Source organism: Lacerta agilis, chromosome 2, assembly GCF_009819535.1.
Source record: "Lacerta agilis isolate rLacAgi1 chromosome 2, rLacAgi1.pri, whole genome shotgun sequence".
Taxonomy (NCBI): Eukaryota; Metazoa; Chordata; class Lepidosauria; order Squamata; family Lacertidae; genus Lacerta; species Lacerta agilis.
In genome coordinates, this window is record NC_046313.1 from 58,759,064 (window position 1) to 58,786,551 (window position 27,488).

Below are 27,488 nucleotides of genomic sequence, written 5' to 3' on the forward strand. Positions count from 1 at the left end.
CAGACTGCATTTAGCTCCTGGCCAACATTATGGCATTCCCTTCAAATGGGCAGGTACTCACACCACCTCAGCCTAGCCATTTTCTCCATGCCACTACAAATGTTCTCCAAAAGGCAGTGTGGGAAAATATTGTCCTGTATGTGTAAGAAGCCACTGCACACAAATGGTTACATTTCTGTTACTATAAGTTGTTTTAATCCATTTTTAACACTGTGTTTTAATTGTTGTGGCCTTCTCCTGGCACCTTAAAGTGAAGGACAGGCAAATAACAGCAGCAGCAGCAGCAGCAATGACAACAGCAACAGCAACAGCAGCAACAACAACAGCAACAACAACAACACAGAGGCTACCCAATTTGGTTTGGGTCCACATCGAAATTTGCAAGGAACAAATAGGAAAATAAATAACAGTTTCATTTTTAATGGACTTGCATTAAATTTCAAGGCTTAGTAGCCCCTTCTGAGTGGATAAAGCCTGCCAAATTACAGAGAAATAGTTCCATTAGTTTTTGTACTAAAGGTAAAGGTAAAGGGACCCCTGACCATTAGGGCCAGTCATGTCCGACTCTGGGGTTGTGGTGCTCATCTCGCGTTACTGGCCGAGGGAGCCGGTGTACAACTTCCGGGTCATGTGGCCAGCATGACTAAGTCGCTTCTGGCGAACCCGAGCAGCACACGGAAACGCCGTTTACCTTCCCGCCGGAGCAGTACCTATTTATCTACTTGCACTTTGATGTGCTTTCAAACTGCTAGGTGGGCAGGAGCAGGGACCGAGCAACGGGAGCTCACCCCGTCGCGGGGATTCGAACCGCCGACCTTATGATCAACAAGCCCTAGGCTCTGTGGTTTAACCCACAGCGCCACCCGCATCCTTAGTTTTTGTACAGGGCACCTTTAAAAACAAAAACAGAATTGTCTACAATTCTTTCACCTTTTGGCAGAAATGTATGAAATTTGAAATTTGCTCTCTCATTTGCCTTTTCTCAGAGGATGCATTCTGGCACTTTTTATCTAGCCATAGTGGTTTTCCTACAAGGGCAGCCTTTTCCATTTTAGGATGGTGAAAAAGAAACTACTTAAGCTCCCCTCTCGTTTTGTATGCAATCTGTATGCAAATAGCATATACCAGACCCCTCTTTGTAAGAAACCTGCCAAAATACAAAATGTTTTTTTTTTGTGCTGGGTGACTTTTGAGGATGGGGAGAACTGAAAGGGATTTGCTGCTCTCCCTCTGGTTTTGTGGGCAACTATTTTATTATGAAAATGGCATACTTTCCTAGGGACACCTCTACAACATAACCAGCAACATTTTAAATATCCAAGTAACTGAAGTTCCCCAAATCCCACTTCAGTTTGGGGCATACTGAAGAGATACCACTTTAGCTCGGAGACGCCTGAAATCTGTCCAAAGAATGCTTTGGCATTCATCCGATGCACATCCCTAGTGACCTACTTGTGGTGACCATCTCATATGCATTTGCAAGAAGAAGCATGCCAAGGTCTTCCTCCCTTGCTGCAGCATTAAGAACACGGCAAAGATCAAAGGAGGCCAGCCACTTACAGATTGTGACGGGAGAACATTGGGCAGGGTGTCCAAGGCCTCCACTGCCACTGGATCTTCTCTGGTGCTGGGATGCCATACACAGTGCAGGTGAGCACCTGCCGGCTTTTACGGGAATAGATGTTAGGTGAAGTTGCTTCTTTCTCATGGATTTGTGGAGGAACTGAAATAAGAAGAATGTTGATGTATCAGCCTTGTAAATAATAACTCTTCTGGGATGGTTGCCTGTGCTGCTCTCTCTGCAAATCCTCTAATCACCCACACTATCTCCCTCAATCTTCTCACTCCCCTCCCAACCTCGTGTTGCTGCTGCTGTGTAGTAGTAATTATACTCCTTCCTCTCCCTTAGAATTGCTCTAGGTCCCAGCAGCACTGATGTCACTGCAGCTTACCTGGGCAGGGCTGGAGTGGGGCAGGGTGGCAGCAATGTCAGGGTGGAATCACCTGATTGGCTAAGCTGGTGCTCCTGTACAGCCTTGATCTCACCACTGTCATGTTCTGTCCAAAAGTGCCTCACCCAGTGGGGTGAAGCTGCAACACTAGCTTCCCAGCATACAGGTAAGGTGCAATGTAAGTGATGCTGGCATTGTGAAGGTGGATCTGCAGCTCCACCCCACAGGCCAATGCTGGTGCTGCCTTCTATTAACCAGGATAGCACTATGAAGGCAGTGTACGCTGGTCTTTCCCTGCTCCTGTTGGAAGTCATTATTTTGAGGAAGAAAATGACACATCACTGCTTGAGGGCAACTGTTACACGTGTTACAGGAGAGCAAGCAAATGCTGAACTACCAGCAGGCAATGTACAATTATCTGGCTTGCGAGATCTACTTTGTTTTCTACTACAACTTCAAGGACCACCAACCAGAGCCAGGTGCAAATGAGTGGATCAGGTAGGTGGATGTAAGTTGAGAATTAAGGAACAAGGAGCCTCTGAGCACATGCTCAGTCTAGGAATGCATGAGCAGTTCCCATAACCAGGCTCACAAGTCCTTCACACAAAACACCCATTCATTGGGTGGAATTCAATACTGCACTATTATAGACTTCCAAATGTGCAAGCATTTCAGCTTGCCAAATGATTCCCCTCTTCTCCCTCAATGTTCTGTTCTTGGAGTTCTCCAGCCCCCTCTGAACCAAGTTCATGGTGGGTGGGAGGAGAGGTGGGGAAGTCCCATTGCACAAGCAAAAGTCCTTGTTCAGGGCTTCTGCTGACAGGGATTGTTAGGAGAATCCTGCTCCTGGTGTTCTTTTTCACCTAATTCGGTGCATGGGGGTTAGGGTGTGCAGAGTTTAAAATGTTGCTATTGTTAGACAGCTGGGAATCAGAAGCCCTTGCTGATCTACTGCAAATCATCCAAAGGTCTGCCATTAGATCCCAATCTGCCCAATCCTAATTTAAAACACTGGGACGTTATTTTCTTCCTCTATAAACACTACAGTTATGTGACTGCCAGGCATGTTATGGATGCTGGACTAGCTCCAGGCAAACTCACTTATTACAGTTCCTTATTGTGCATCGACATCATGGAGTCAGAATACTTTGGTAGCCTGAGTGAGGACCCCCCACCAATTTTACTCCTCATACCCCTTCCACATTTCACTCTTCAGTCTGCTGATATTGAGGGCCAAATACAGGGGTCAGCAACCTTTTACAGCTGTGGGCCGGTCCACCATCCCTCCCTCAAACCGTGTGGTGGGCCGTACTATATTGGGGGGGGGGAGGAAATGAATGAATTCCTATGCCCCACAAATAACCCAGAGATGCATTTTAAACAAAAGGACACATTCTACTCATGTAAAAACACGTTGATTCCTGGGCCGCCCGCAGGCCAGATTTAGAAGGCGATTGGGCCTCATCTGGCCCCTGGGCCTTAGGTTGCCTACCCCTGGCCAAATACATTGTGACCCAGACTGGTGGTGCCGAATCCCTACAAAGCAGAGAAGGGCGGGGAGGGGGGATTTAATGTGCAGGATGTGTGTGGGGGGGAGAAGTGAAATTGTTTTTCCCACATCCAAATTACCTTTTAGCCTTTCCTTGGCAAAGATAACAAAACCCCAATGAAAGAGAACTTTGTTTAGAATGTGGTGTCAGTGGGGGTGGGAACATGCGGGGTGGGGGAATATTTCAGTTTCTCCCACCTGCCTGCACTAAACCTTTTTATATAGGGATTTTGGTGGCAATCAAATCCTGATACATGGATCTGCTGCCATTATGTGCAGTCAGAAACGGTATTTGAACAGAGGGTCCCCCCCATTATATATATATATATATATATATATATATATATATATATATATATATATATACATTGACCCAGTGGCATTCATTTTATAACTTTCTGATCTGAAAGGACAGAGCAGTCCCAGAGGGGGAAGGATAACACAAAGGGATTCTAGATGCAATGTGATCCTCATTGTTCAGCCTTGTGTGGGGAGAAGAAGGGTTCCAACCCTTTTGCCCTTGCCATGCTCCCAGACAGAACCAGCTCCCCTCTTGCCAATGACAGCTCCCCTCCCATTGTGAATAGGATGCACATGGGGCCAATTTGGAATGGGGCGGGGCGGGGGCAAAGTCTTCTATAGCACGGACTTGTTAAAATAAACAACCACACAAGGCCAAATGACATCAGGTACAAACATCTGTTGAACTGCACAGGGTTTCAGGACATTCCTCTCCCATTAGTCCAACCTCCTTACCATTGACCACCAGCTGGAGACTAATGCTCTTCTCTAGTCCAGCCGGCCCGTTCTTCAGAACCAACGTGTAGGAGCCAGAGTTCTGCTCTGCCACATCCTTGATCTGCAGGGAATATTGAGACTGCCTATTGGAAATTAACCTTCCATCCTTAAACCTGGGCAGAAGCAGAGAGAGAAACAGAGAGGTGTATGTGTGTGTGGATTAGCACATTCCTCCCAAAAGGCAGTCACAGGGCTTCAGTCCATGGCAGGAGGCACTTCCTCAAAGGGAGACCTCTCACGAATTCCTCCCATTCCAGGAAAAGTTTACTGCATTTTCTGGCCAAAGGGAAAACACTGACAACCACCCAAGGCAAAATTCAGATGTATAAAATGCAGGGGAAATTAGGTTTGGTTCACATTGTAATGTCAAATTATTTGCATTTCTTAAAACAATACAAGATCCCAAAACACAGCTTTTCCTCAAAATCTGCACTTCTCTAAATTTTGCAATGCATTATCAAACCAAAGAATGTGTAAAAAAATGCATATACAAGGGTAAATACGTGCATTTAAAAATACATACGTTAGTGAAGATAACATCCAAAAATGTTACCGAAAATCACAAAATTGTGTATAATAGGTAAAATTGCATACAAAAATGTGCATATGAGAAGTGCATACTAAAATTCTGATGAATTTTCATGAGGATATTTTTTTTTTTAATTGTAAACTGAAATAGAAATATGGAGAACTGACCACAAGATTGGAAAAAAATGAAATAAAGGAGAGAAATTTAATTTGACAGGTGTGTCCAGCCCTTATGAAATGACTCTTCACTGCCTTGTGGTATCTTGCAAAAGCGCCGTTTATGGCAAGTCACTGCTACACAGCTGAGCAAGGGGCTGAAGTGAAGGGCTTATACTACTTATAATTTTACACACAGCACAAGCTGATATGACAGAATGAAGTGAGTGTGTGAGAGATGGAATCCATTTCCCTAACTCTGCTTTCCTTGCTTTCCTGTCAACAGCTGGCTGATCAGAATGAGATCAGGATATATGTGGCACCCCTGGGGAGCTCAGCTATCATCCCCTCTGACTGGGACTGAGGTGCAAGTCTAGACCCAAACACTTGCCACCTCAGTACCAGATTCCACGACTTTCCCTTAGTCAGGAGGGCCTCAGCTTTCTGAAAGTGTTAACAGGTGTTTACATAGCCACAGGGAATGTGAGACAGCACTTGTGTGTGGGTGGAGATCATTTGTGTGTTTGTGAGGCCTGCGTTTGCCAACAAAGGGAATGATGAGAAAGATTTGTTTCTCCCTGCCTCTAACGTCTGCCAGAACTCTGGAGAAAAGACGAGGAAGAATTTTTATGTCTCCAGTGAAAAGAATAGCCTGCTTCGCTATACAGTACAATGTTAAAATGCTGGGTAATGAGTTAAGCTTAAGGATCACAGCAGTCAAGAAGGTTTTGAAACAGACCTCCAAATCAGAACCCTTGAACCGTGTGGGAGGGCAGTGTCACTCCTCTCACAAAATCAATTTCAGCAAGACAGGGGCCTTTCTCCTCCTCTTTCCCCCTTCTCTACAAAAGTCAGCCCTGAAGCCTGCTAAGCCCATATGCTTAAGAGGGGGAGTGCATTACCACTGGAACTCAGGCTGGGGGTAGGCAACCACTTTCACCGGCAGCTTCACCATTTCATCTCCTGCTGTTGCTTCAATCACTGGACCCTTCCTCCACTCCACATTGATGAAGGGTTTCTCTGTGAAAACCAGACAGATAAGAGAGAAGAAGAAGAAAGCAGGGTGAAAGCTGTGAGATGAGCATGCTAGAGCTACAGCAGAGATTAGATAGCATGAATCCATACACATAGCAGAAGTGTGCACTGCTCGGAAATAAACATCACATATGCACAGGCGCCCATTAGATACTGAATCTGTGTATCCATGCATTTGTGCAGACATGAGAACAGTCGTTCACACTGATTCACAGTTTGCTCCGTGAAGATACAGGGACCTGTCCTTCTTAAACGTTGACAGTGCTACCATGCCTTACCCTGCAAATAAACTTGCATTGGATGGAGATTTTAACTAACACTTACCGCTACTTTTGCAGGAACTTTTCAGCTCAAGCAAAAGTTTCCTTTGTATGGGTGGTGGTTAGTTTATACTACTTATAGAATGACATAGGCATAAGGAGGGCAAGTGGACAGTTTCAGCTGCTATAAAAACAGCAGTCCGGGGGGGGGGATATCTGTTCTGACATCTCAGTGATAATATGGAGTTTGGTATCAGTACTGGTTACCACCATGACTTAACTCAGAATCATGTCAGCTTACTCCTGGGATCATATCCTTTGCTGTTGTCTAGCAGGAGCATTGGATCTTTGCTCTGCCATGCCATAATCCTAGAGAACATGGTGTGTCACCCAAAAATCTCTCTCTCTCTTTCTTACACACTTGCACACACTTGTGCTCGCTCGTGCGCGCGCGCACACACACACACACACGTGTTTTTATATGGCAGGGAACAGAGGACAAAAGGTCAGTCTTCACAGGAAGTTCTCCACTGCTTCCTTTATCTTCTCTGACCTTCTCCACCGTTTCACAAAGACAACGGCTGCCTTTAAACTGTTTACCCCCATGCTAACACACCAGAAGCACCTACAAGGTTTTCTTATCCTGAGTTAATGGTTTTTACCATGTACGATGACATCTATGCTCTCCTTCAAGTCTTGCTCCCCATTGCTAGCCTTGCATGTATATTTTCCCAGGTCTTGTAGGCTCACATTTTGGATGATCAGGATGCTGGAAAGTTCAGTGTGTGTCTGCTGGGAGCGCCTCTCAGGCAGTTCTGTGACTTTCCGGTTCATCTGCCAGAAGAAGTCAACAGAAGGAAAGGAAAAAACATATAAGATATTAGGAAATATAAAGCTTGGAGGACGCCCTCCCCACCGCAGCAGGCTTCCCCAACCTGGTGCCTTTCTGGTACTTTGGACTACTCACATCAACTCCACCCAGAATGCAAACAGTCAGGGATGTTGGAAGTTGTAGTCAAACAATACCCAGAGGGTGCCAGGTTGGAGAAGGCTGATTTAAAAGGTGAATGACAGAGTAGTCAAAAGTCTAATCCTAGCTGGTAAAGTAAACTTGTATCGCTGAGATGGCTGGATGTTCCTTCACACAAGAGAATTATTTGTGTATAGGAAAACCACCATTTCAAGGAGAGTTTTAGGCTAAAAAGCTTTCCCCTGACATGTTAGCTTGCTGTGTGGAGGGATATTTTGTGCATGCATAGAAGAACTTCCAGACATGTGAGGTGTTGCACAACTGTGTGGATGTGAAGTGCGAACACCTCTGCAAACACGTATAACTCCCAGATAAGGAGTCAAGAAGAAAAAGGAGCGATGAAGACGAGCATAGGCAAGTCTACAGTGTGGGTCAATATGGGAGAAAAGACTCTCACTTTGACTTGGAGCAAACAAGTCTCTTTTTTCTATCACCCTAGCTTGCTTCCCCAAAGAAACTCCTGCAGAGAAGCCTCCCCCTACATCTTTCTTGGTAAACTTTTGGTCTCATTTAGCCTGCTCAGCGAAATGTCCCAGAAATGTTGGGGGTGGAGCCTACGGGGACAGCAACCTTTGGGGCAGGGCTGGCATACACATCTTTCTCTACGCCCATTCTTTTAAACATATAAGTAGGGCAGTTGTGACACAGAAAGCTGCCTTTCACAGAGTTAGAACCATTGCTTCCTCCAGCTCAGTACTGTCTACACTGACTGACAGCATCTCTCCAGGGTTTCAGGCAGGGGGCAATTCACAGCCCTAGCTAGAGATGCCATGGATCTTCTGCATGCACAGCAGATGCTGTGCCAGAGAGCTACCATGTACTCAGGAAGGCATTGCTATTTCATTTTTTCTCTGCAGGGAGTAAATTTAGGGGGAAAGGAAGGCTGCAAGTAACAAGGCAGAGAGTACAAGGAACATCAGATGTGACTATAACCAATGTAATTAGGTTTGTCAACTATGCATGAATTGGAGTGTGTGTGTGTGTGTGTGTGTGTGTTTGTGTGTGTTCCGCTTCCACTCCATGGATCCAAAATTAAAAGTAGTGCACACAAACCACCCCATAGAAGCCAAAACTGAATAAGATAAATGTCAATTCCTACCTGTTTCGCAGGGTAATCCCACTGGAAATCAACTCCTGAATTAAACTCAGCCCATACTGTACAGTTGAGATATAGTTTTTCTCCCACTAGAAGCTCCATGGCCTTCTTTGGAAACAACTGGATGTCATAAAGTTCATTCCCTGGTGTAAAAGTAAGGCAACTACTTAAACAAATACAGTTTTTCCTGGGGGGGGGGGGCGAATAGAACTCTTGTTACAAAATTGTAACAAATTTATAAAAAAAATAAAATCAGACCACACAACACAGGCTCATTGGTTTAAGATGCCCCCCACCATATATTTGCTTAATTCTGTAGCCATTTGTCTGTGTTATCAAACTACTGTGGTTCTGGATGGTCAAACCCCCTGCCTTAAAGTTTGTTGATTACTTCCTTATTCAACTGTCAACTGACATCCTACAGAATATAGCAAGATATATGTAGGGAATAGGAATGAGGGTGGGCCATATCAAAAACTGCATTTTGAAAAAGGAATATGTGCCCATTTGAAGGGGTAATGATGACTGCCATTGTAGATAGAACAGATAGAATGTGAGGGTTTATTTGCACCCAAACATTGCTTATTTTGCTTCCTTATTTTTAAACTTTAATTTCATTTCACTTCATCCTACCTTATTCTGAAATGTTCTCTGACGCCACAGGTTGCCTGTTCCCAAGATTGTGAATGCATGTGTGTTTTGGTTTTTTATAAGTAAGATTTAGTATTTTCACAATTATACTTAGGCACAAACGTCCATCTATCAGACTTGCAGGCAGGGCGAGGTCATGTTGCAGTGGCAGCACCTCAGACAGCTCTGCAGTGACTACTTGTTCTGATGATGCCTGAAACCCATCCAAGTCGCCCACCTTTGGCTTGGTTGCCAGGTTCTGCCCTCACTGAGATGGATGGAGAAGTTTAAAGGGACAGTCCCTGTGCCTGGAGTGATACACTACTTAGCCAATGCCTATCCACATCTAGTGGCACCTTTACCAGGAATGGAGACTAATAAACCCTTAAGAGTAAGGGCAGTTGTGCTGCTATGGCTAGAGGGAACTGGAGGTGATCGTCTGGGTGATTAGGTCCAGAACTGGTGCCTGGAGCCTTCCTCACCTTCTAAACCAATCCCTCAATCACGGCTTTAAGGCATGGGCATGACAACTGAAGCTGTTTGTTGATGATGTAGCAGGCAAACCAAAGGAATTTATAATACAAAACAAGCCTTGTGGTCATAGCAGGTTTCATAATCACATTACAAAGGGACTGCAGCAAGAATGGCTGGAAGCCTCATGTGTGAAAAATGGTTGTCGTACTGCCTGAGCACTTTTAAGAGGTCGATTGTCACAGTGACTGACTCTGTTCCAAAATTCACCTGCAATGTGGACAAGGAAGAAACTTGATTTGCGGGGCTTCATATCAATGAAAGTTTCGCACTCAACAAACAAGGAGTCCTTGATCAGGTGAGTGGGGACCAGCATTCCTTTTTTGTTGTCCCAAAGAGTGTTCTTCCCGTCTGGATATATGGAAGAGGTTGTCTAGAAGCAAATAAATTATTTTTTTAAGAGATGTGCAGGGTGATATCATTACAGCTGCATCGTCAATTTCTTTGAAGAGCTATTCAAGACCAGTTCCAATATTTCACACCTGACAGGGTGGGGAAATCCCTCCAAACTTATAGATAGCTTTCTGTTACAGTATGTGACCCCATGGGGTTTTTTTGTGGGTGGGGTGGGGTGGGGAGGTTGTGGCCTTTTTCTACTGACACCCCCAATATAAATCCAAATGCACTTCCAATGAAGCTTTGGCCATGTGACTATTGCGATTTTAGGAGAGGAAGTGTCAAGAAAAATGGCTGAGAGGACAGCTTGCCCAAAGAGTGAAGGAGACAGAACTACATGGCTAGAAACATAAGGCATGAATTTACAACACTGGTGAGGTTACATTGTGCACAGGCTGCCATTTCCCTCAGGTATGGAAATTGGTTCTGGCCTTCCAGGACTAATGTTTCTCTTTGCATTTCATGAGAAGTGTAAATACAGCGGCAAATGAAGCAGTGTGCTGGTCCTTTCCATAGTTTCCCAAGACTCTTGTAGGATTTCAAGCATTGTTAAGAACTGGGAAACCCCTTAAAAGATTGCAGCTTATGCATTTTAGCAAAGGGCTGCTTCACATACTATATTTGGGTGTGCACCAAATAGGTTTTAAAACTGTAAAATGTAAGCAAAGATGTATTTTCAAAAACATGCATAACACAGGAACAAACATCAGGGGCTATGGTTGGATGCATCTCCTAGAGAAGCGTATACTTGGTGAAACAATGCATGTGAAATGGTTCTCACAGCCTGCAGAAAGTGGAGTATGACCCCCAGAAAAGGAGAACTGCATAAATTGATGCTGGTGTGCCAGAAAATGAAGCCTTAGAGAGAACTGAATATATATATGAAACGTTTTCCTCCCCTCCCTAGGAGTTCCACTTCCTTCTCCGGATTATAATATATTATAATGCTGGAGTATCTCTTCAGAAAAGATCATTAACACTGTAGAGTGGGAATGGGTAAACTGTAATGTTGTTGGGACTGTAGTTCCCATCCTCCCCCTGACCATTCGCCATACTGGCTGGAGCTGATGAGAGTTGGAGGGCGGGTGGTTTCCCATCCCTGTTTCAGAGCAATCTGAAGGGACTCTGAAATCAGCAGTGCAAGGGAGTCCAAAATGGGGGAACCACAACTGTTACTGGGAAACATCCACAGGGGTTACATCCAGGGATTTCATCCAGATTTGCAAGGACAACACACTTTAGTGGGTTTCTTTCTTTTCTGTTTTTCTTTCACACATACACACCCCCAGGTGTTTTCTCTGTTCCCCTTCAGACTGAAATAAGGCAGATTCCTGAGCCATCCCGCAGGGAGATTTCTTACCGAGAGCAAAGTGATGTTAAGGTCTGGAATAGATACCAGGCACGGGACCCAGATATTCTCCTTCTTGTAGATAAGAAGAGCCCCTGGTTTATTGATAAATGGCCGCTCATAATCTGAGAATGAAAGAAGAGCCGCAGAATTGGAGAAAACGAGGAAAATACAGTTATTTTTTCCCCCAACTGCAGCATTTTATTTTATTTTAAAATAAAGTTAGCTAAAATCTGCAGGACATTGTACTGAGTCTGGTACAAATATGAGATGGGAAATGTATGAACAGTCTTACTGAGCAAACCTATACATGCCTACTCAAAAATAAGTACCACTTAGTTCAGTGGTGGTTACTCCCAGGCAAAAAGGGTAAAGGATTACAACCTTAGGTTGTTGTTGTTGTTGTTTAGTCATATCCGACTCTTCGCGACCCCATGGACCAGAGCATGCCAGGCATTCTTGTCTTCCACTGCCTCCCACAGTTAGGTTACCAGTTCATTTAATGAACAACAAGGAAAGGGCACCCAGAAAGCAAAGGGAATCATAGTAAACTTTAGGAAACTGCCTATGTTTCCATTAACTCAGGAAACAGACCTGTGTATAGCTATAATATGTTTAGCTGTTTTTGTTAATTTAGGTTGTCTGCTTAATTCTTATTTTGAATTCAGTGCTCTGTGCTAGTATGTTCTAGTACAGTGTTTTTCAACCACTGTTCCGCGGCACACTAGTGTGCCACGAGATGTTGCCTGGTGTGCCGTGGGAAAAATTGAAAAATTACTTTATATATAGTCAATATAGGCACAGAGTTAATTTTTTTAAACATTTTCTAATGGTGGTGTGCCTCGTGATTTTTTTCAAGAAACAAGTGTGCCTTTGCCCAAAAAAGGTTGAAAAACACTGTTCTAGTAATCACTTCAGATGTGAGTTATAATGGACAGAGTGCTTGATTTGAAAGGGGGAGATCTGGATTCAAATCTCTGCTCAACCAAAGTGTCTATCGCAGAATAACCTATATAGGGTTGTTGAGAGGACAAAATAGGACAGCCCCATATATACCTTTCTGAGCCCCTCAGAGAAAGGACAGGATGCAAATTATTTAAGTACAAGTCTGAATATGGGTACTACTGCTAATCTCTTTAGCATGAATAATGCCTTTTCCCAGTCTTTTTAGCTTCATAACTCAGCAATTTTCATGCCCTGACTTGCACAACAATAACATGAGTCAGGAAAGTAGGCCAACTGCCTTTCATGTCTGTTTTGTCAATCCAATTTATCAGCAGCCAAGCTTAGAATGCCTCTGCTTATTGTCTTTCTTGACATTAAGAGAAAACTGTGTTCCCCACAGAAGCATTCAAGAAATTTTTATTGCTCCTTTCTTTTTCAGCATACAGTATTTGAAATTAATAGATAATCCTGCAGTGTAGAATTGTAGAAAAGGGAATCGGAGTGGGGGGGGGGGAGCAAGCCATACGATAGCTCAATGGCAACTTGGATTTCATGTGGCCAGATTTCCTTACAGAATTCCTGTAGTTAAGGCTGATCTATACAAATCCACTGTTGTGGCCATGAGTTTAGCATAGTAGAAACAACAAAACCCCTATTCCCCAAATTCCAATTAAAAAACCACAAATTCAAATGCTAAAACGAAGACACAGAGAACCTTCTCCACATGCGTGGAGAGACTGGCAATCCTCTTTAACCCACACAGTCATATCCAGTGTCAATGTGGACTCCAGATTCCAACTCTGGCTTTAAAAGGCAGAAGAAAAAAATGCACAGTGGATTTTTAAAAAATGTCTGTCACTCATGGGCTACAGTGAAGCTCCCCACCTATGCATGACAACTGTGTGGGTGTCCATGCAGTACTCTAGCATTGCCCCTAGAGGCAGAGAGAGTGCTGGACTCAGACCTCAGACCATTTTAAGGTCCTAGCTGCTATCATCATTATATTCTCATAGAGATGAGCAGAATGAATTATCTACTCCCATCCTACTAAAATAACCAGGAAGTACCTGTGAATGGTATTTGGGCTACCTAGATAGATAGATTTATTGTTACGGTTCTCAACCAGCACACACATATCCATAAAAAACAATCCAAAATACATTCTATAATATATGAACTATAAACCTACCTATTTATTGGCTAGCACAAACAAAATAACGTAATGGAACAATTTGGAATGGAAGATTTCTCTTTTCTGCTGCACAGAACCATAAAGGGATTGTGTCAGTTTAACTGGTATCTTGATTTGTTTTCGTCATACCATATATTTTAACTCAGTGAATATTAGGAACTGTATGATTTTGGCATTTTAATTCGCTTGTCTGTGATAGTATAATAAAACTTGTTGTAGTGGTTGGTTATATCCTCTCTCTCTCTCACTCACACACAGGGAAAATGGTCATTTGTCTGAATATTTTTAAAATGGCTATTCAGTATGTCGGAACATAGGAAACTGATCTTCTACCTCTGAGCCACAACCCTTAAATGTAGAGCTAAAACAAGTATAAACTTGGTAGCAAGCACTTGGAGGAAGGCACTTCATGCCTTGGTAATAATGACATCCTTAAGAGTTGGAGAAAGGAAGGGAAATTTAAGGTGCAGAGAGGCATGATGCAAATTGTGGAAGCTATCCTAGGAGGTCAGTGGCAATAAATGTACCACTCCGCATCCCTTTGTCAACTCAAGATATTAGACCACAGTTTATGTACTTACCGTATTACACTTACAACCTTCCACTAAGAAGCTCAGGCCAGCATAAGCTGGTCTTCCTGCTCCACTTCTTATCCTCACAACAACCCTGTGAGGGAGGTTAGGTTGATAGATAACAGCTGGCCCAAGACTATATAATGAATGAGGTTTTGAACTCAGGTCTTCTTGATCCTAGTCTGACATTCTAACCACGCTGCCTCCCGCTGTTCTTCAGAAGTTTGTAACATATACACAAATCTCCAACATGCCCCCCCCCCCCGATATGCTAGCAAAGAGCAAATTAGCTCTAAACTGAGAGAAGAAACCCATTTCACCATCCTACAATTGTAGCACGAGGTCATGATTGAGACATATTTTCATGGGCAGTGTTGTACATCAGCTTCTTTGCTGCTAAGTGCTCCTGACTAGAGGTTTTGGATTTTATTCCATCTCTGTGTTTTTATATAAATATTCCTCCAGGATGTATTTGAAGAGCAGCCACAGATGTTCATAGCAAAGACCAAGGGCAGATTAGATTAAGAGAGAACTAACATTCATGAGGGGAAATTCCTGCCAAACTTCTAATGCCTCTGGCTATTGTTATTTTGAGTTTGTTATCGGAGAATGATTTATTTTAAAATACCAGCAACAGTTGCTCAGCTGGCAAACCACAGGGGCTCACTATTAATTGCCCATATTATATTTAGACTGGATTCTGAATATCCAAAGTCCATAATCTACACTAATATCCACATAACCCAAAAGCAATTGCAATTTATCTTTGAACACTGACTCCCTGTTTTCTAAGTATTTGAAGGATGGACAGTTACAGGGGGACGGGACACATGTAACTTTGTGGGGGACATGCTTAGGAGAAAGAAATGATGTATGCATGCATTTATGCATGTGAGAAGAAGCAATGATGAGCGTTATTATGGAGGAGGAAGCTAAAGTGTGGCTTTGAGTTTGGCAGCTAAGGTATGGGGCAAGGACTGGGGGCCAGTGCAGCATGAAGACCCTGTCCATCAGCTTATCGCATCTTATAATTTCAAACATCTGAGGGCCAATTCACCTACTGCTGGAATGGCATGAGGACCACTTCTGCATTCCTGGTTCCCGTGGTGCTCCATGTTTTAACATTCATACAGAGGGGGGGTCACCTGAGTATCAACAACATTGTCCTTCCTCTGAGGTCAATGACGGTGGCAAGGAAAGTTGGTCTGAGCAGAATGGGAGCCTACCATGTGGTTGTGATTCCCAACACATTTTGGCCAGATATTCTGCTCCCAAAGTGTAGCAAAAATTAAGACCACCCATGAATGGATTGTTGTGCAAAAGAAGAATCAAGTAAGTATCAATAAGCTGTTGTTTACATTATAAAGAAAAGCAGCATTAAGGGTGGGGAATTTGGAGAAGAGACCAGGCAAGGCTTAGGGGTTCCCCCCCCCCTTCTTGCTCGTTCCTTCTTTGTTCCAAATTGCCCATGCAGGCACTTTCTGTCTCCTTCTCTTTGCAGTTCCAAATGCAAGTTTGCCAGGGGGAACAGGCAATTGGAAGTGCGCAAGGGGAAAGAAGTTAGGAGAGTGATTTGGAGTGGAGAAGTGACAGAGAATGCACAGGTTCCCCTTATAACAAAGCTGGGCAAACTGCTGGCCCTCTAAATGTTGTTGGACCACAACTCCTATAATCACTAGCTACGCTGGCTGAGTCTGATGGGAGTTGGGAGTCCAACAACATCTTGAGGGCTACAGGTTTCCCCACCCTGCCTAGTGACATCACAGATGACGTGCATCTTCTTGTTGATAATTGTAACCACCACAACTATAGAACTAGAAGTGGCCTGAACTATGTGCCAGGGTTGTTGTTGTTGTTCAGTCGTTCAGTCGTGTCCGACTCTTCGTGACCCCATGGACCAGAGCACGCCAGGCACACCTATCCTTCACTGCCTCTCGCAGTTTGGCCAAACTCATGTTAGTAGCTTCGAGAACACTGTCCAACCATCTCATCCTCTGTTGTCCCCTTCTCCTTGTGCCCTCCATCCTTCCCAACATCAGGGTCTTTTCTAGGGAGTCTTCTCTTCTCATGAGGTGGCCAAAGTACTGGAGCCTCAACTTCAGCATCTGTCCTTCTAGTGAGTACTCAGGGCTGATTTCTTTGAGAATGGATAGGTTTGATCTTCTTGCAGTCCATGGGACTCTCAAGAGTCTCCTCCAGCACCATAATTCAAAAGCATCAATTCTACGGCGATCAGCCTTCTTTATGGTCCAGCTCTCACTTCCGTACATTACTACTGGGAAAACCATAGCTTTAACTATACGGACCTTTGTCGGCAAGGTGATGTCTTTGCTTTTTAAGATGCTGTCTAGGTTTGTCATTGCTTTTCTCCCAAGAAGCAGGCGTCTTCTAATTTCGTGACTGCTGTCACCATCTGCAGTGATCATGGAACCCAAGAAAGTGAAATCTCTCACTGCCTCCATTTCTTCCCCTTCTATTTGCCAGGAGGTGATGGGACCAGTGGCCATGATCTTAGTTTTTTTGATGTTGAGCTTCAGACCATATTTTGCGCTCTCTTCTTTCACCCTCATTAAAAGGTTCTTCAATTCTTCCTCACTTTCTGCCATCAAGGTAGTATCATCAGCATATCTGAGGTTGTTGATATTTTTTCCGGCAATCTTAATTCCGGTTGGGGATTCATCCAGTCCAGCCTTTCGCATGATGAATTCTGCATATAAGTTAAATAAGCAGGGAGACAATATACAGCCTTGTCGTACTCCTTTCCCAATTTTGAACCAATCAGTTGTTCCATATCCAGTTCTAACTGTAGCTTCTTGTCCCACATAGAGATTTCTCAGGAGACAAATGAGGTGATCCGGCACTCCCATTTCTTTAAGAACTTGCCATAGTTTGCTGTGGTCGACACAGTCAAATGCTTTTGCATAGTCAATGAAGCAGAAGTAGACGTTTTTCTGGAACTCTCTGGCTTTCTCCATAATCCAGCGCATGTTTGCAATTTGGTCTCTGGTTCCTCTGCCCCTTCGAAATCCAGCTTGCACTTCTGGGAGTTCTCGGTCCACATACTGCTTAAGCCCGCCTTGTAGAATTTTAAGCATAACCTTGCTAGCGTGTGAAATGAGTGCAATTGTGCGGTAGTTGGAGCATTCTTTGGCACTGCCCTTCTTTGGGATTGGGATGTAGACTGATCTTCTCCAATCCTCTGGCCACTGCTGAGTTTTCCAAACTTGCTGGCATATTGAGTGTAGCACCTTAACAGCATCCTCTTTTAAAATTTTAAATAGTTCAGCTGGAATATCATCACTTCCACTGGCCTTGTTGTTAGCAAGGCTTTCTAAGGCCAGGGTAACCAGTATGAAAAGTGCCAATGATACTTATGTGAGTATTTCTTGCAAGTAAAAGTCCATGTCTCTTAAGAAAGACTCTTAAGAAAATACGCTGAGGCAGAACACCAGTGGCAAAGTCAGTCACCAATTCAGATGTTATGTTCTGCTTTAATTTCTCATTACTGCTTGTGCAGGCAGATTTTTGGCACCAAGATGTAATCGTAATACTGCATTGTCATTTTTTTTTTCTGGTGCTTGCCAATCTGTGTTGAAACAGATAGATATGACTGGCTCACCACAGCACTATGCACAGCACATGCTTGCTTTTCACTTAGCCACCACAAACCAGATGAATGCATTTTTGTGCTTTAGAATTATTATATCTCATTTTGAAACTCATCCCCAAGTTTACTAGGTAGATGGCAGAACAATCCAAACATGCAATCCACTGCCCTAGAGTGGAAGATGTGCCTCTTCATTTGGCGTGGGTGGAGGGGAGAGGGAACTCTAGTCCACCCACTGGTTCCCCACTGCACTCACTAAAAGCAGTGGGTGGTAGTCAGTGTAAACCATTAGAAAGGGACATTCCTGTGTGGGGAAGGGGTGAGGGGTCTAATCTGGACCTCTCTGCTGAAGCTGTCAAGAGCTAGCACAGCAAAACCTGGCTGGGTATTAGGATTGCTCCTTCAAGTTACATTACCTAACCACTTTTGATCATACAAATAGTGTTGGTGAATGGGGATGAAAGGTTAGGATTTGTTTTTTGGATAAGTGGAATACATGCTTTAGACAGTGTTCTCAGAATCCTACAGCATCTGTGTTTTAAAGAAATCTAGTTAATTAATATGTCCTCACAGTCACAAAAATCACAAAGTACTAGTGAGGTCTATATGAACAAGAGAGTCTAGATTTTTACCCCTAGTGCACAATATTTCCTAATTTTAAACTAAAATTATGCTTGACCGACAGTTAGGACGTACTCATCGGATGATTTTTAAGGCTTTTAAAAGCAGAAAATGTAGCACATCATGACTTCATTAACTGGCAAAAATCTGGGGAGTTTGGAAGATCCAGCTATATCACACACAAACTATGATTCAGGTGCCAGAGGCAAAACAGTATGTGATTGGGAAAAAGAGAATCTCTGCCTCCTACACCCTCTCTAACTCCAGCACTACAGTTTTTCATCCTTCTCTGCTTCAGTTTTATTCAAAACAGCTCCTGCGTTTCACCCTTCCCTTCCAAACAATTGATTAAATTTCTCTCTTTAAAAAAACAACAACCAAAAAAACCTAGACAAGGCCACTGCTGTGGTTCTAGGGTGCCATTGAACTAAAAATTCCTGCATTCCAGCCTGACAGAAACATTCACCCCAGGCACCAGTGTAATTGAATCCCCTAGACAGAGCCTATAATCAGACATCCCACACAAGAGGATGAATACTGATTTGTTCTCAGCAGAAGACTTGACACCCCTCTTCAACTCCCCTGGATTTAATCATCGTTATGCAGATGAGAGAGGAAACCAGAATACAGAGAAGCATTTGCAGGCGTGAAGGATGACCAGGTGCTAGAGATGGGTGGCAGGAGGAACATTAGCCACCTCAGAACTGGTGGGGATGGGGGAACATCAAATTTCTCTTACAGATTCCTCTATATACTCTGGGGTTCCCCCTCTCGTATTATTCAATTATTTATTTATTTATTTATTTCATTCCATTTATGAATCACTAAAACAACTCAAAGCGATTTCACCATAGAAACCTAAACGATAAAAACTATTTCATGTATGTCCTCAGCCTCTATCACTCTGTGCTGTGCACCCCCATCATTCCTTGTGCTCAGGGCACAGGCAACATCCGAGTAGTCTAGAGCAGACTTCCCCAACCAGGTGCCTTCTCAATGTCTTCTACACAATAAACCAATAAACACAGTGTGTCTGCATAGGCAGCATGGAGATTCTGAGTTTCAGTCATGATGTAGAATTCCTGCCCCCTACTGAAAATAGAAGGACATACTTTCAGGTAAACACGCATACAGTTTTGCTGCAAATAGGTTGGATAGCTGCAATTGCAGCCTCTCTTAACACTGCCCTTCTATGTGATGCACAAAGGTACAGGTGGTGCCCTTCCAGAACAACATATGTGGCTATATATATTTAATGTAATTCCAGGCCACGTAGATCCTTGGTGTTCAACTAGTGGTTGGGGACCATGACTGGGTTGTGGCGTGATCCAATGTGGGCCGAAACAGCAGCAATACCGCCATGCAAATATATGGCACAAAAAAAGAAAAAATAGAATTGGGTCTGCAAATGCATGTTTAGGTTAAAAGTGAGTTCCCTGGGTCTGAAACTACTGACCTAGATAACAGAGAAGCCTTAACACCATTGTTATGTATTGAAGTTCTCACCCTAGGCCACTAGGGGTGTTGTGAATATAGTTTCACTCTGCCCACCGTGACTGCAGTTCCCACTCAGGTCCACATGCAAATGAAGGATTGAGAGTGCTGTTCACGGATTGGGTAGCTAGAGAGAGTTGTTACTGTTGCATGTTACTGAGTACTATATAAGCAGGCTGGATCAGCCTTTCAGTTCAGTTCTGTTCCAGTCTGAGAATATAGAGAGCTGCTTGGAGAATCACTGTGTTGTCTCCTATGTCCACCCACTACTTAATAACCATGGTTTAGGAACTCAGTATCAACGTTGCAGATTGACTGCCGGGCCATGATAGAGTAAGTCAGGATAGAGGCAGGCAGGCAAAATTGCACACAGGCACTTCCATCTTACATCATTTGAAACTGTGATAGCCTTTCCCTTTCAGAGGACAGTGTAGCCTAACCTCTGTCTCTTCACAATGATTTTAACTCCAAGTAGCTTTTCCTTAAGCAACCTGCTATGTAATACAGAGTTTCAATTAAAAAAAAAAAATTTTTTTTTAAGGCTGTAATGCAGTTTGGCCAATACGTTCTTCCACCTGGAGTTCAATCTGTTTTGGCTGTGCAGGTCTTTTACCCTCTTACCTCTCACAAATACATAGGTGCTGACTGCAGTGGTGCCCTCGATTTTGGCATTGATGTACTTGTAGTAACAGCGGTAGTAGCCCGTGTCGTTAGCCTGAGTCCCTGTCAGTGTCAAGACCTTGCAGTAGGGCTTTGTGTCAGTGCCCTCACAATCCTCTTCCTTGACTGTTTGGACACCGTCGAGACTCACCAACACCACTGATTCGCTCTCCTTCCCAATCTGGACGGTGTCCTCTTGGCCTCCAGGCCACGACCACTCCAGGGGGTGCTGCCCTCTTCACCAGAACAAAAGGAATAACAGAAGCAGAGTTAGATGTGTTACTATGGCCTTCTATAATAGGTATGGCATTCTAAAATTCCTTTACTTCTCCATTTCTAATGTCCGCATTGCAAATTTAGGGATTCAGCTGCATTCCTCCTCTAATACAGAATCATAGAATCAGAAAATTATAGAGTCGCAAGGGATCCCAAGGGCCATCTAGTCCAACCCTCTGCAGTGCAGGAATCTCAGCTAAAGCATCCATTGCAGATGGCCATCCAACCTCTGCTTAAAAACCTCCAAGGAAAGAGAGTTGACCACCTCCCAATAGAGTCCGCTGTGAACTCATTAACTTTGTCCCGCTTTCATGATCTTATAGGGTGGCATTCTACTAATGAGTCCCGTCAACACAAGTATTTCTGCTTGTACAACTGGATTTTCCCTCCCATCATGTGCACCCTGTGTCCTCCCCAAATCTGTTCCAGAATTTAGGGGGGCATGGGGGAAGGAGAAGGGGGTAACATTCTGTTGTGCAAGCAGAACTCCTTGCACTGGAAAAAAAACTGCCTTAGCACCACACCAGATTCCATCCTTATTTTAAATTTCCCTTAACCTCCTAGACTATCTCAGACTTCTTTCATCATACGGCTTACACAGTTCTTGTTTTCTTGTAAAATGGGCAACCAGTTTGAGTAGAGTAAGGCCACATATACACATTACCAGCTTAAAATGCAGCAATGCCGTTATTCTTTGCTGCGTTTCAAACCATATTTGTGCACTGTTGTACACGTCAGCATGGTTTGATGTGTATGCCAGTTGCCTGCTTTTTGTCCACACCAATGGGCAGAGACAGGCCTGGGATATCTTTATCTGATGAGCAGTTCTCAATTTGCATTGAAGCTGGTTTTGGAGGAAATGCATCTAAGCAAAATATTTCACAAGAAACCACAAGACAGATATGGATTGTGGCTAACATGTCGTATGTACCCTGCTTTCCAGATCAGCGGTAAAACACACTGGATGAAGAGTAAATAGGAGTGTGTACACAGCCTAAGTGTGACAACTTCTCACCTGTGAAGAAAGCTTGACCCTTTCTATCTAGCACACTAAGCATGTAGAAGTGAGAAATATTTAGTGTATGATTCTCAGCATTTATTATTATTTATTACTATTACTATTAAAACAGCATATATATGGTTGTTGTTGTGGTTGTTGTTGTTGTTGTTTCCCAAAAAGTGTCACAAATGCAATGCCACCATGGAGAGAATTGCTGAGTTGCAAGATGTCTCATTGCTTTGCAAGCTTCTCCACAGTCCAGCACTTCCAGGGTCAAGCCTGCCTCCCAACTTAGAGCTGGAGAAGGAGAGTGGGCCTGCCCTTGCAGTTGTACTGGACCTTGAAGGTGGGTGAGCATTCCCAAAGTACAGTGAGATGTCACAGGCAAGGCCCACTCATGATCTGAGAGGAAGAGGGAAAGTGGTGGTCACCACATTCGTCTGATTACGAAGGCTGACAGTCCTTGTGTCATCCAACTCACAGAAGTATCCCAGTTAAAGGCTCCCAGCTTCTAGAGATGCTGATAGTTTGGAAAACTGACAATCCACAACAGCAAAATTCCTCCATGCACTTTTGTAAGGCAGGCCCATCCTGTTATTTCACGCCGCAAATTATATTTGGCTACTGCTTATCTTTGCTGGACTGTGTGTGTGTGTGTGTGTGTGTGTGTTCATATTCCCTCTTTTCTGTTGTGGCAATTACAAGAATCCACTGTACAGTCACATTATCAAACTGCAGATAGCAGAACTTCACACTTCTTTCTGAATGCTGACTGATTAGGTACTTGCTTTATCCATGTTGTACAAAGTAAGGCCTGGTAGTACCAGCTTCTTTTGCATCTCTTATTGGAGTTCAGCTGTCAGTTTCCATATGCTCTACTTCTCAGGTCTTGAATAAGAATTGCATGCATCTTTTATATCCTCTGTATAATGAAGCTGCCCAAGGCATGTTTATGTAGGACTTTGTTTTAAATCTTTTTGTTTAATCTAGGGATGCTTGTGAAGTTACCCTCATATGAATTTCTCCAGAGATTTTTCTCCAGGGTTCCAAATTACCTAATCATGTTGGCAGAGCTGCACTGATGAGTTAGTGATTAATTTTCTGCCCCCCCCCCCCCGGACTTTCAATGGCTATGCATTGTTACGGTTTTCACTTCAACATAAGCCCCTGCCCCGTTTATTAGTTGCCAATGTGCAGACACTGATGAAATCATACCACAAAAAGGAATCCTGATGTGACTACTTGAACACATCCAGATTCCTTTTCGCACTGTGGTTTTATCAGTGCTCATGTGCCTATATATTCATAGTTGAAACCACAGAACAAAAAGCCTGATGCAAGTATGCAATCACATTGAGACTCCTTTTCATGCTGTAGTGTAATCAATGCACATGTAAGTTTCTTCACATCGATAACTAGCACAGGAGAGGTTGGAGATATATCCCAAAGATCACAGAAAACTGAACATGCTCAAGTTATGAAACTAATTTATATAAATTCTCCAAGGTAAAGTGTGAGGCATGTGAAGTGGAATCAAGGTCAGGATGATAACAAAATAGAGTGGGGAATATCCAGTCATTCTGGATTCAACATTTGGACAGGAACTAGCAGTTGGTGCACTGTGCATATTCTACTGCTACTTAGTAAACGGAAACCAGTATCATATTACATGTGCAAACAGGCAAAAACTTCAAAGGTTTGCAGAGAAAGTTGGGGTGGTTAAGGTAAATTTTAATACTGCTCACAAGCAGCAGCCAGAACATTCTTCTTTGAGTTACAACATGGACAAACAAATCTATCTCCAATTCTCCAGTGAAATCTGAGGAGAGCGTTTGCTTCATACTCATTTGAAATAATTATGTTTTATTTCAGAAATCTCCTACTGGCTCCTCTGAGCATCCTCCCAACCATGTTTTCCCCCCACGGCCGAGATGTTGCATATTTCTGCATTTCAACTCCCCCGGCTCTCACTAATGTGAACCATGTCCATTCAAGGATGGTCTATGCTCCAGAGAAGAGACTCTGAGGTTCAGCTGGGCAAGATTAAAGATGTCTGAACAAGTAGGAATTTGATTCAAATTAAGCAGCTGTTGCAGGGAGAAGGTAGTGGAGATGATGGTACTAGGTAAATAAGAATGATATGGCAAATCTCCTTCTTGGTGAAACCATTTCGCCCACAAGGCTATTTTCCCCATGTGCCCTACAGCTTGACATCATTTACAACATTTAGATGTGGAGCAAGTAAAGAGATGCAGCTCCCTACTGAAAGCACTTTTTGCAGGCAGCGCTGATCAACTGTGTCCTCACACCCCTGAGCCATTGTCCTCGCTGTTTGCTTTCAAATCACCCAGACAAAACAAGCAGGGTTTGCAGGGATCTTGGTCTGTGGGGTTGAGGCACCAGGGACTGAACTTCTACACACAATGCATGAGCTCTACCACTGAGCTATGGCTCTTCCACATCATTGAAGGTTAATGAAAAATGCGGGAGCCAAACTTTGGGGGAGGTAAGCGTTGGTGGGCAGGATAGCCATGCTATAGATGAAGGATATGGGCCCCATTCTTTTCCAGTGATCTGTTGACCAGTTTTAAGTTGCACTGAATCTGTGGTCTGGAAGCAGGAGATAGGAATACTTCCTTCCTGCTGCTTTCATCCTAGCATGAGACGGGTTTCTGGTCATATCCCCCTTGAGATTTAAAGATGAGCTGGCTCAAAACAGAGTTAACTGCTATTTGGGAAGATTCCCTTGGATAACTCAAAGAACAGATCAGCCTCTTTGCTTTGGCAAGGGCAGCTTTGCACATAAGAGCTCAGATTGGAAATAAGACACTTTCCTGCTCCCTGTAAGCCTCTGTCAGATAAATAAAGATATAACCTTAGCATAGCTGCTGCTCTGTCCTTGGGAGGAGGCAATGAAGGAAGGGTTTTACCCAACAGGCTTAGGATAAGGGCATATGTGCAAAAAGGTAAGTAGGTACATATTAGGTTGGAGATGTGCACTCAACCATACTAAACTATGCTACATTTTTCAAGGTGCAGATAAGGGTTTCCTGGGGAAGAAATGAACAGGCAACACAGGCTTTAGGAAGAAGGAATCTGTGGAAAGTGCAGCCACATGACCACATTGCCTGTGCATGCATGAATGGGCACTACCGGTAATTTTTAGGTCCTGGCTGCATGGTTGCCTGCCACTGCAAAGACCTACAAACCTATTTCCTGTTCCTTCCAAGTAAACTGGTGGAAAGCATGCAATACAAAGATGGGATTCCTCTTTGTCATATGATTACACATTTTTGAAAGCCCTTTTCATTTCCAAAGTGAATTGCTATGTGGGCTGTTCAAGACTCTTTCAGCATGCAGAGTGAGTTGCAATGTTCTTTGGCACTTAGCCATAGATAATATATGCTCTCGAACTTGCTTTTATTGTTGCTTTTTTGAATTTCGGAGCTCAGGTGAAAATAATCCTAATTCCATGCATTTTCTTAAAAGCGTACTAAAATCCATTGGTCAAATATTACTATAAGCCCTCCAGTGTCTGTAATCAGTAAATGTGGAGGTTGTGATCATAATGTATAGTGTTCCCCCTGCTTGTATAATAGGCTATGATTGACATTTCTTGGCTGCCCTGACCCAGTATTCCCCCATCACAAATGGAGAGCCACAATTCTATCCCAAGTATTCATAACCAGTCAACTTAAGTTCAGCTTTTCCACCAGTCCAGAAACCAGAAAGAGGTTTCCCACTGAGTGTCTTTGAAAGGTATTTCAGAATCTTTGACACAACGGCTGGCAACTGTGAAAGGCACTGTTCTTTCACTCTTACCTGCAAGTAATATTCAGTGTGTCCTTAGCGTTGATCACGTATTCTTCTTCTGTGATGCTGAGAGTGGGTGGGGTCATAGAATAGCCACTCACTAGATCTAGGGAGAGAAAGAAACAAGTTCATAGAACAGAACAACAGTCATTCATTATTCTCTACTCCAGTAGTTCTATCAATCATCCATCATGAACTAACTAGGTTTGATATTTCAGGTTTGTCTAAATTTCTTTTTTATTCACTTTTATATGTGTTTTTATATTGTTGTTTTATAGGTTTTAGGTTGTGTTTTTGTTTCAATGTTGTAATTATAAATTCCTCTTTTTTAAGGGCTTACCCCCACTTACCTTTGGCCCTGCTATTTCCAGGCACAGTTCCACACTTAAAAAGTTCAGTGTCCGTGTTTTGTTTTTGTTTTTTGCCCCAAACTAGAGAAGGGAAGGCCTGGAAAAAACTCGGAAAAACCAAGGCCCCCCCCCCCTGTTCTTTTTCCAAACGGAAAAAAATTGCTTTGGGGGGAAAACAGGGGGGGGAGACTGGTTCCCCCCCCTTTTCCTGTTTTTTTCCCCCAGGTCTTCCCATCTCTACCCCAAATCCACTCTTTAGTGCTCAACTGGAGCAAATGTCGATTTGGATTGCCATTTGCTCTGATTGAGCTTTTAAGAGTGGGAGGGGGAAACTGCAGAGCAAAAAAAAAAGGCGCTCAGACACGGAGCTTTAAAGTGCAGATGTAAGTGTGGATAAGCCCTTAGGCTGCACAAAACTTAGAGAGGTGGGTTTTTTAAAGTGTTTTATAAATAGCAAATAAATTAACATTAGAGGAAACACTTAGTAGTAGTATATCAAGATTTGCTTCATGAGTTTCAGTCTACTGGTTATGATCATCCTGCAAAAGCAGGAAAGATCTGTCACCTTAAATTCACACATTCTCTTTTACAAAAGGAGAAAATATCTGTAAGCACTTGAACTTATGTTGATTCATATCCCAGTAACACTTTTGACTGCTACTTTAATGAATGAGTTAAGCAGTGCAATATCCCCTTACAGTATTAATAAATGATAAGAAATAAATTACACTTCGAACATCTATATACATGGTAAAACAGTTTTATAAGTAAAACAATATTTGTTTTTCAGAAACACCATGGCCAGAGGAACTTAAAATATTTGCATTCCTTGGCTGCTGCATCCTATATGCTTACAACAACAGTGGGAGGCTGAGGGGGAAGGCAGTCAGGAAGAGAAAGGGCGTGTTCCCCCAGGCTAAATTAGAATCTGGGAAAGCAGGTAAGAGGAATACCAAGGAATCAGAAGGCATTTGGGGAGCTATTTCCCACAGGCAGCTAAGAAACGTGCAGGGCAGCACCCAGGTCATAAGAATGACCTGTCCAAAACCTAGTTTTGTGTAGACATCCTTGCTCCTTTTAATTGTTTTACACTTCCTTCCTGCCAAGAAGCCACACAGACTGTGGTCATTTGACTAGGTATATCTTTAGAAACTGGGCTGGCATCAGCAGTCTCGAGCTTCTATCTCTGCCGGACATGCTTGTCTCCCAACCATGCTTTTCCTGTAGTAGCAGCCGGAGTAATAGGAGCAATAATAGGAGCGACAGGAGCCACAGCAGCAATACAGAATGGCAGGATGGGGGTGGGTCCCTCACATCCCACTCTCAGTTTCTTATTGTGGCTTCCCCCCCCCTGCCCCACTTTGCTCACAAAATTTAGAATCAGGGTTTCTAAAGTGTGATGGAAGGGTGGCAGTGCAGGGAACACGCATCACCCTATTGCTATGGTCCAAAACTCTTGGGCTATATTTTAGACAAATGTTAAGGCATGCTCAGATTCCTTCTATTTAGAAAACTTTACAGCAGTTGACAAGCACCCAGATGCAACAAGTGCAAGTATGAATAGACCCTCAGTGGTGCACTTAGCATGTGGCCACTCAGCAACAACCAATGAACTGTAATAAGAGAAGAATGAGATGGAGAATCAGAGC

General features: G+C 43.3%; 1 protein-coding gene across 3 annotated transcripts in view; it reads right to left on the minus strand.

The window, feature by feature from the left end:
- FLT4 (fms related receptor tyrosine kinase 4) overlaps positions 1–25,616 on the minus strand; it is a 62,206-nt gene extending 36,590 nt beyond the window's left edge. For 2 of the 3 annotated variants that reach the window (XM_033140278.1, XM_033140277.1), the window contains exons 1-9: positions 25,499–25,616; positions 20,362–20,636; positions 11,322–11,434; positions 9,776–9,938; positions 8,408–8,547; positions 6,941–7,112; positions 5,886–6,003; positions 4,258–4,412; positions 1,561–1,723 (exon numbers count right to left, since the gene is read on the minus strand). In XM_033140278.1, coding sequence (XP_032996169.1) covers positions 1,561–1,723; positions 4,258–4,412; positions 5,886–6,003; positions 6,941–7,112; positions 8,408–8,547; positions 9,776–9,938; positions 11,322–11,434; positions 20,362–20,636; positions 25,499–25,575 — 1,376 coding nt within the window. In that variant the 5' untranslated portion in view covers positions 25,576–25,616. The remainder of the gene's footprint in view (positions 1–1,560; positions 1,724–4,257; positions 4,413–5,885; positions 6,004–6,940; positions 7,113–8,407; positions 8,548–9,775; positions 9,939–11,321; positions 11,435–20,361; positions 20,637–25,498) is intronic. The other variant, XM_033140279.1, reaches the window with a different exon arrangement.
- Between the last annotated feature and the right edge of the window lie 1,872 nt (positions 25,617–27,488).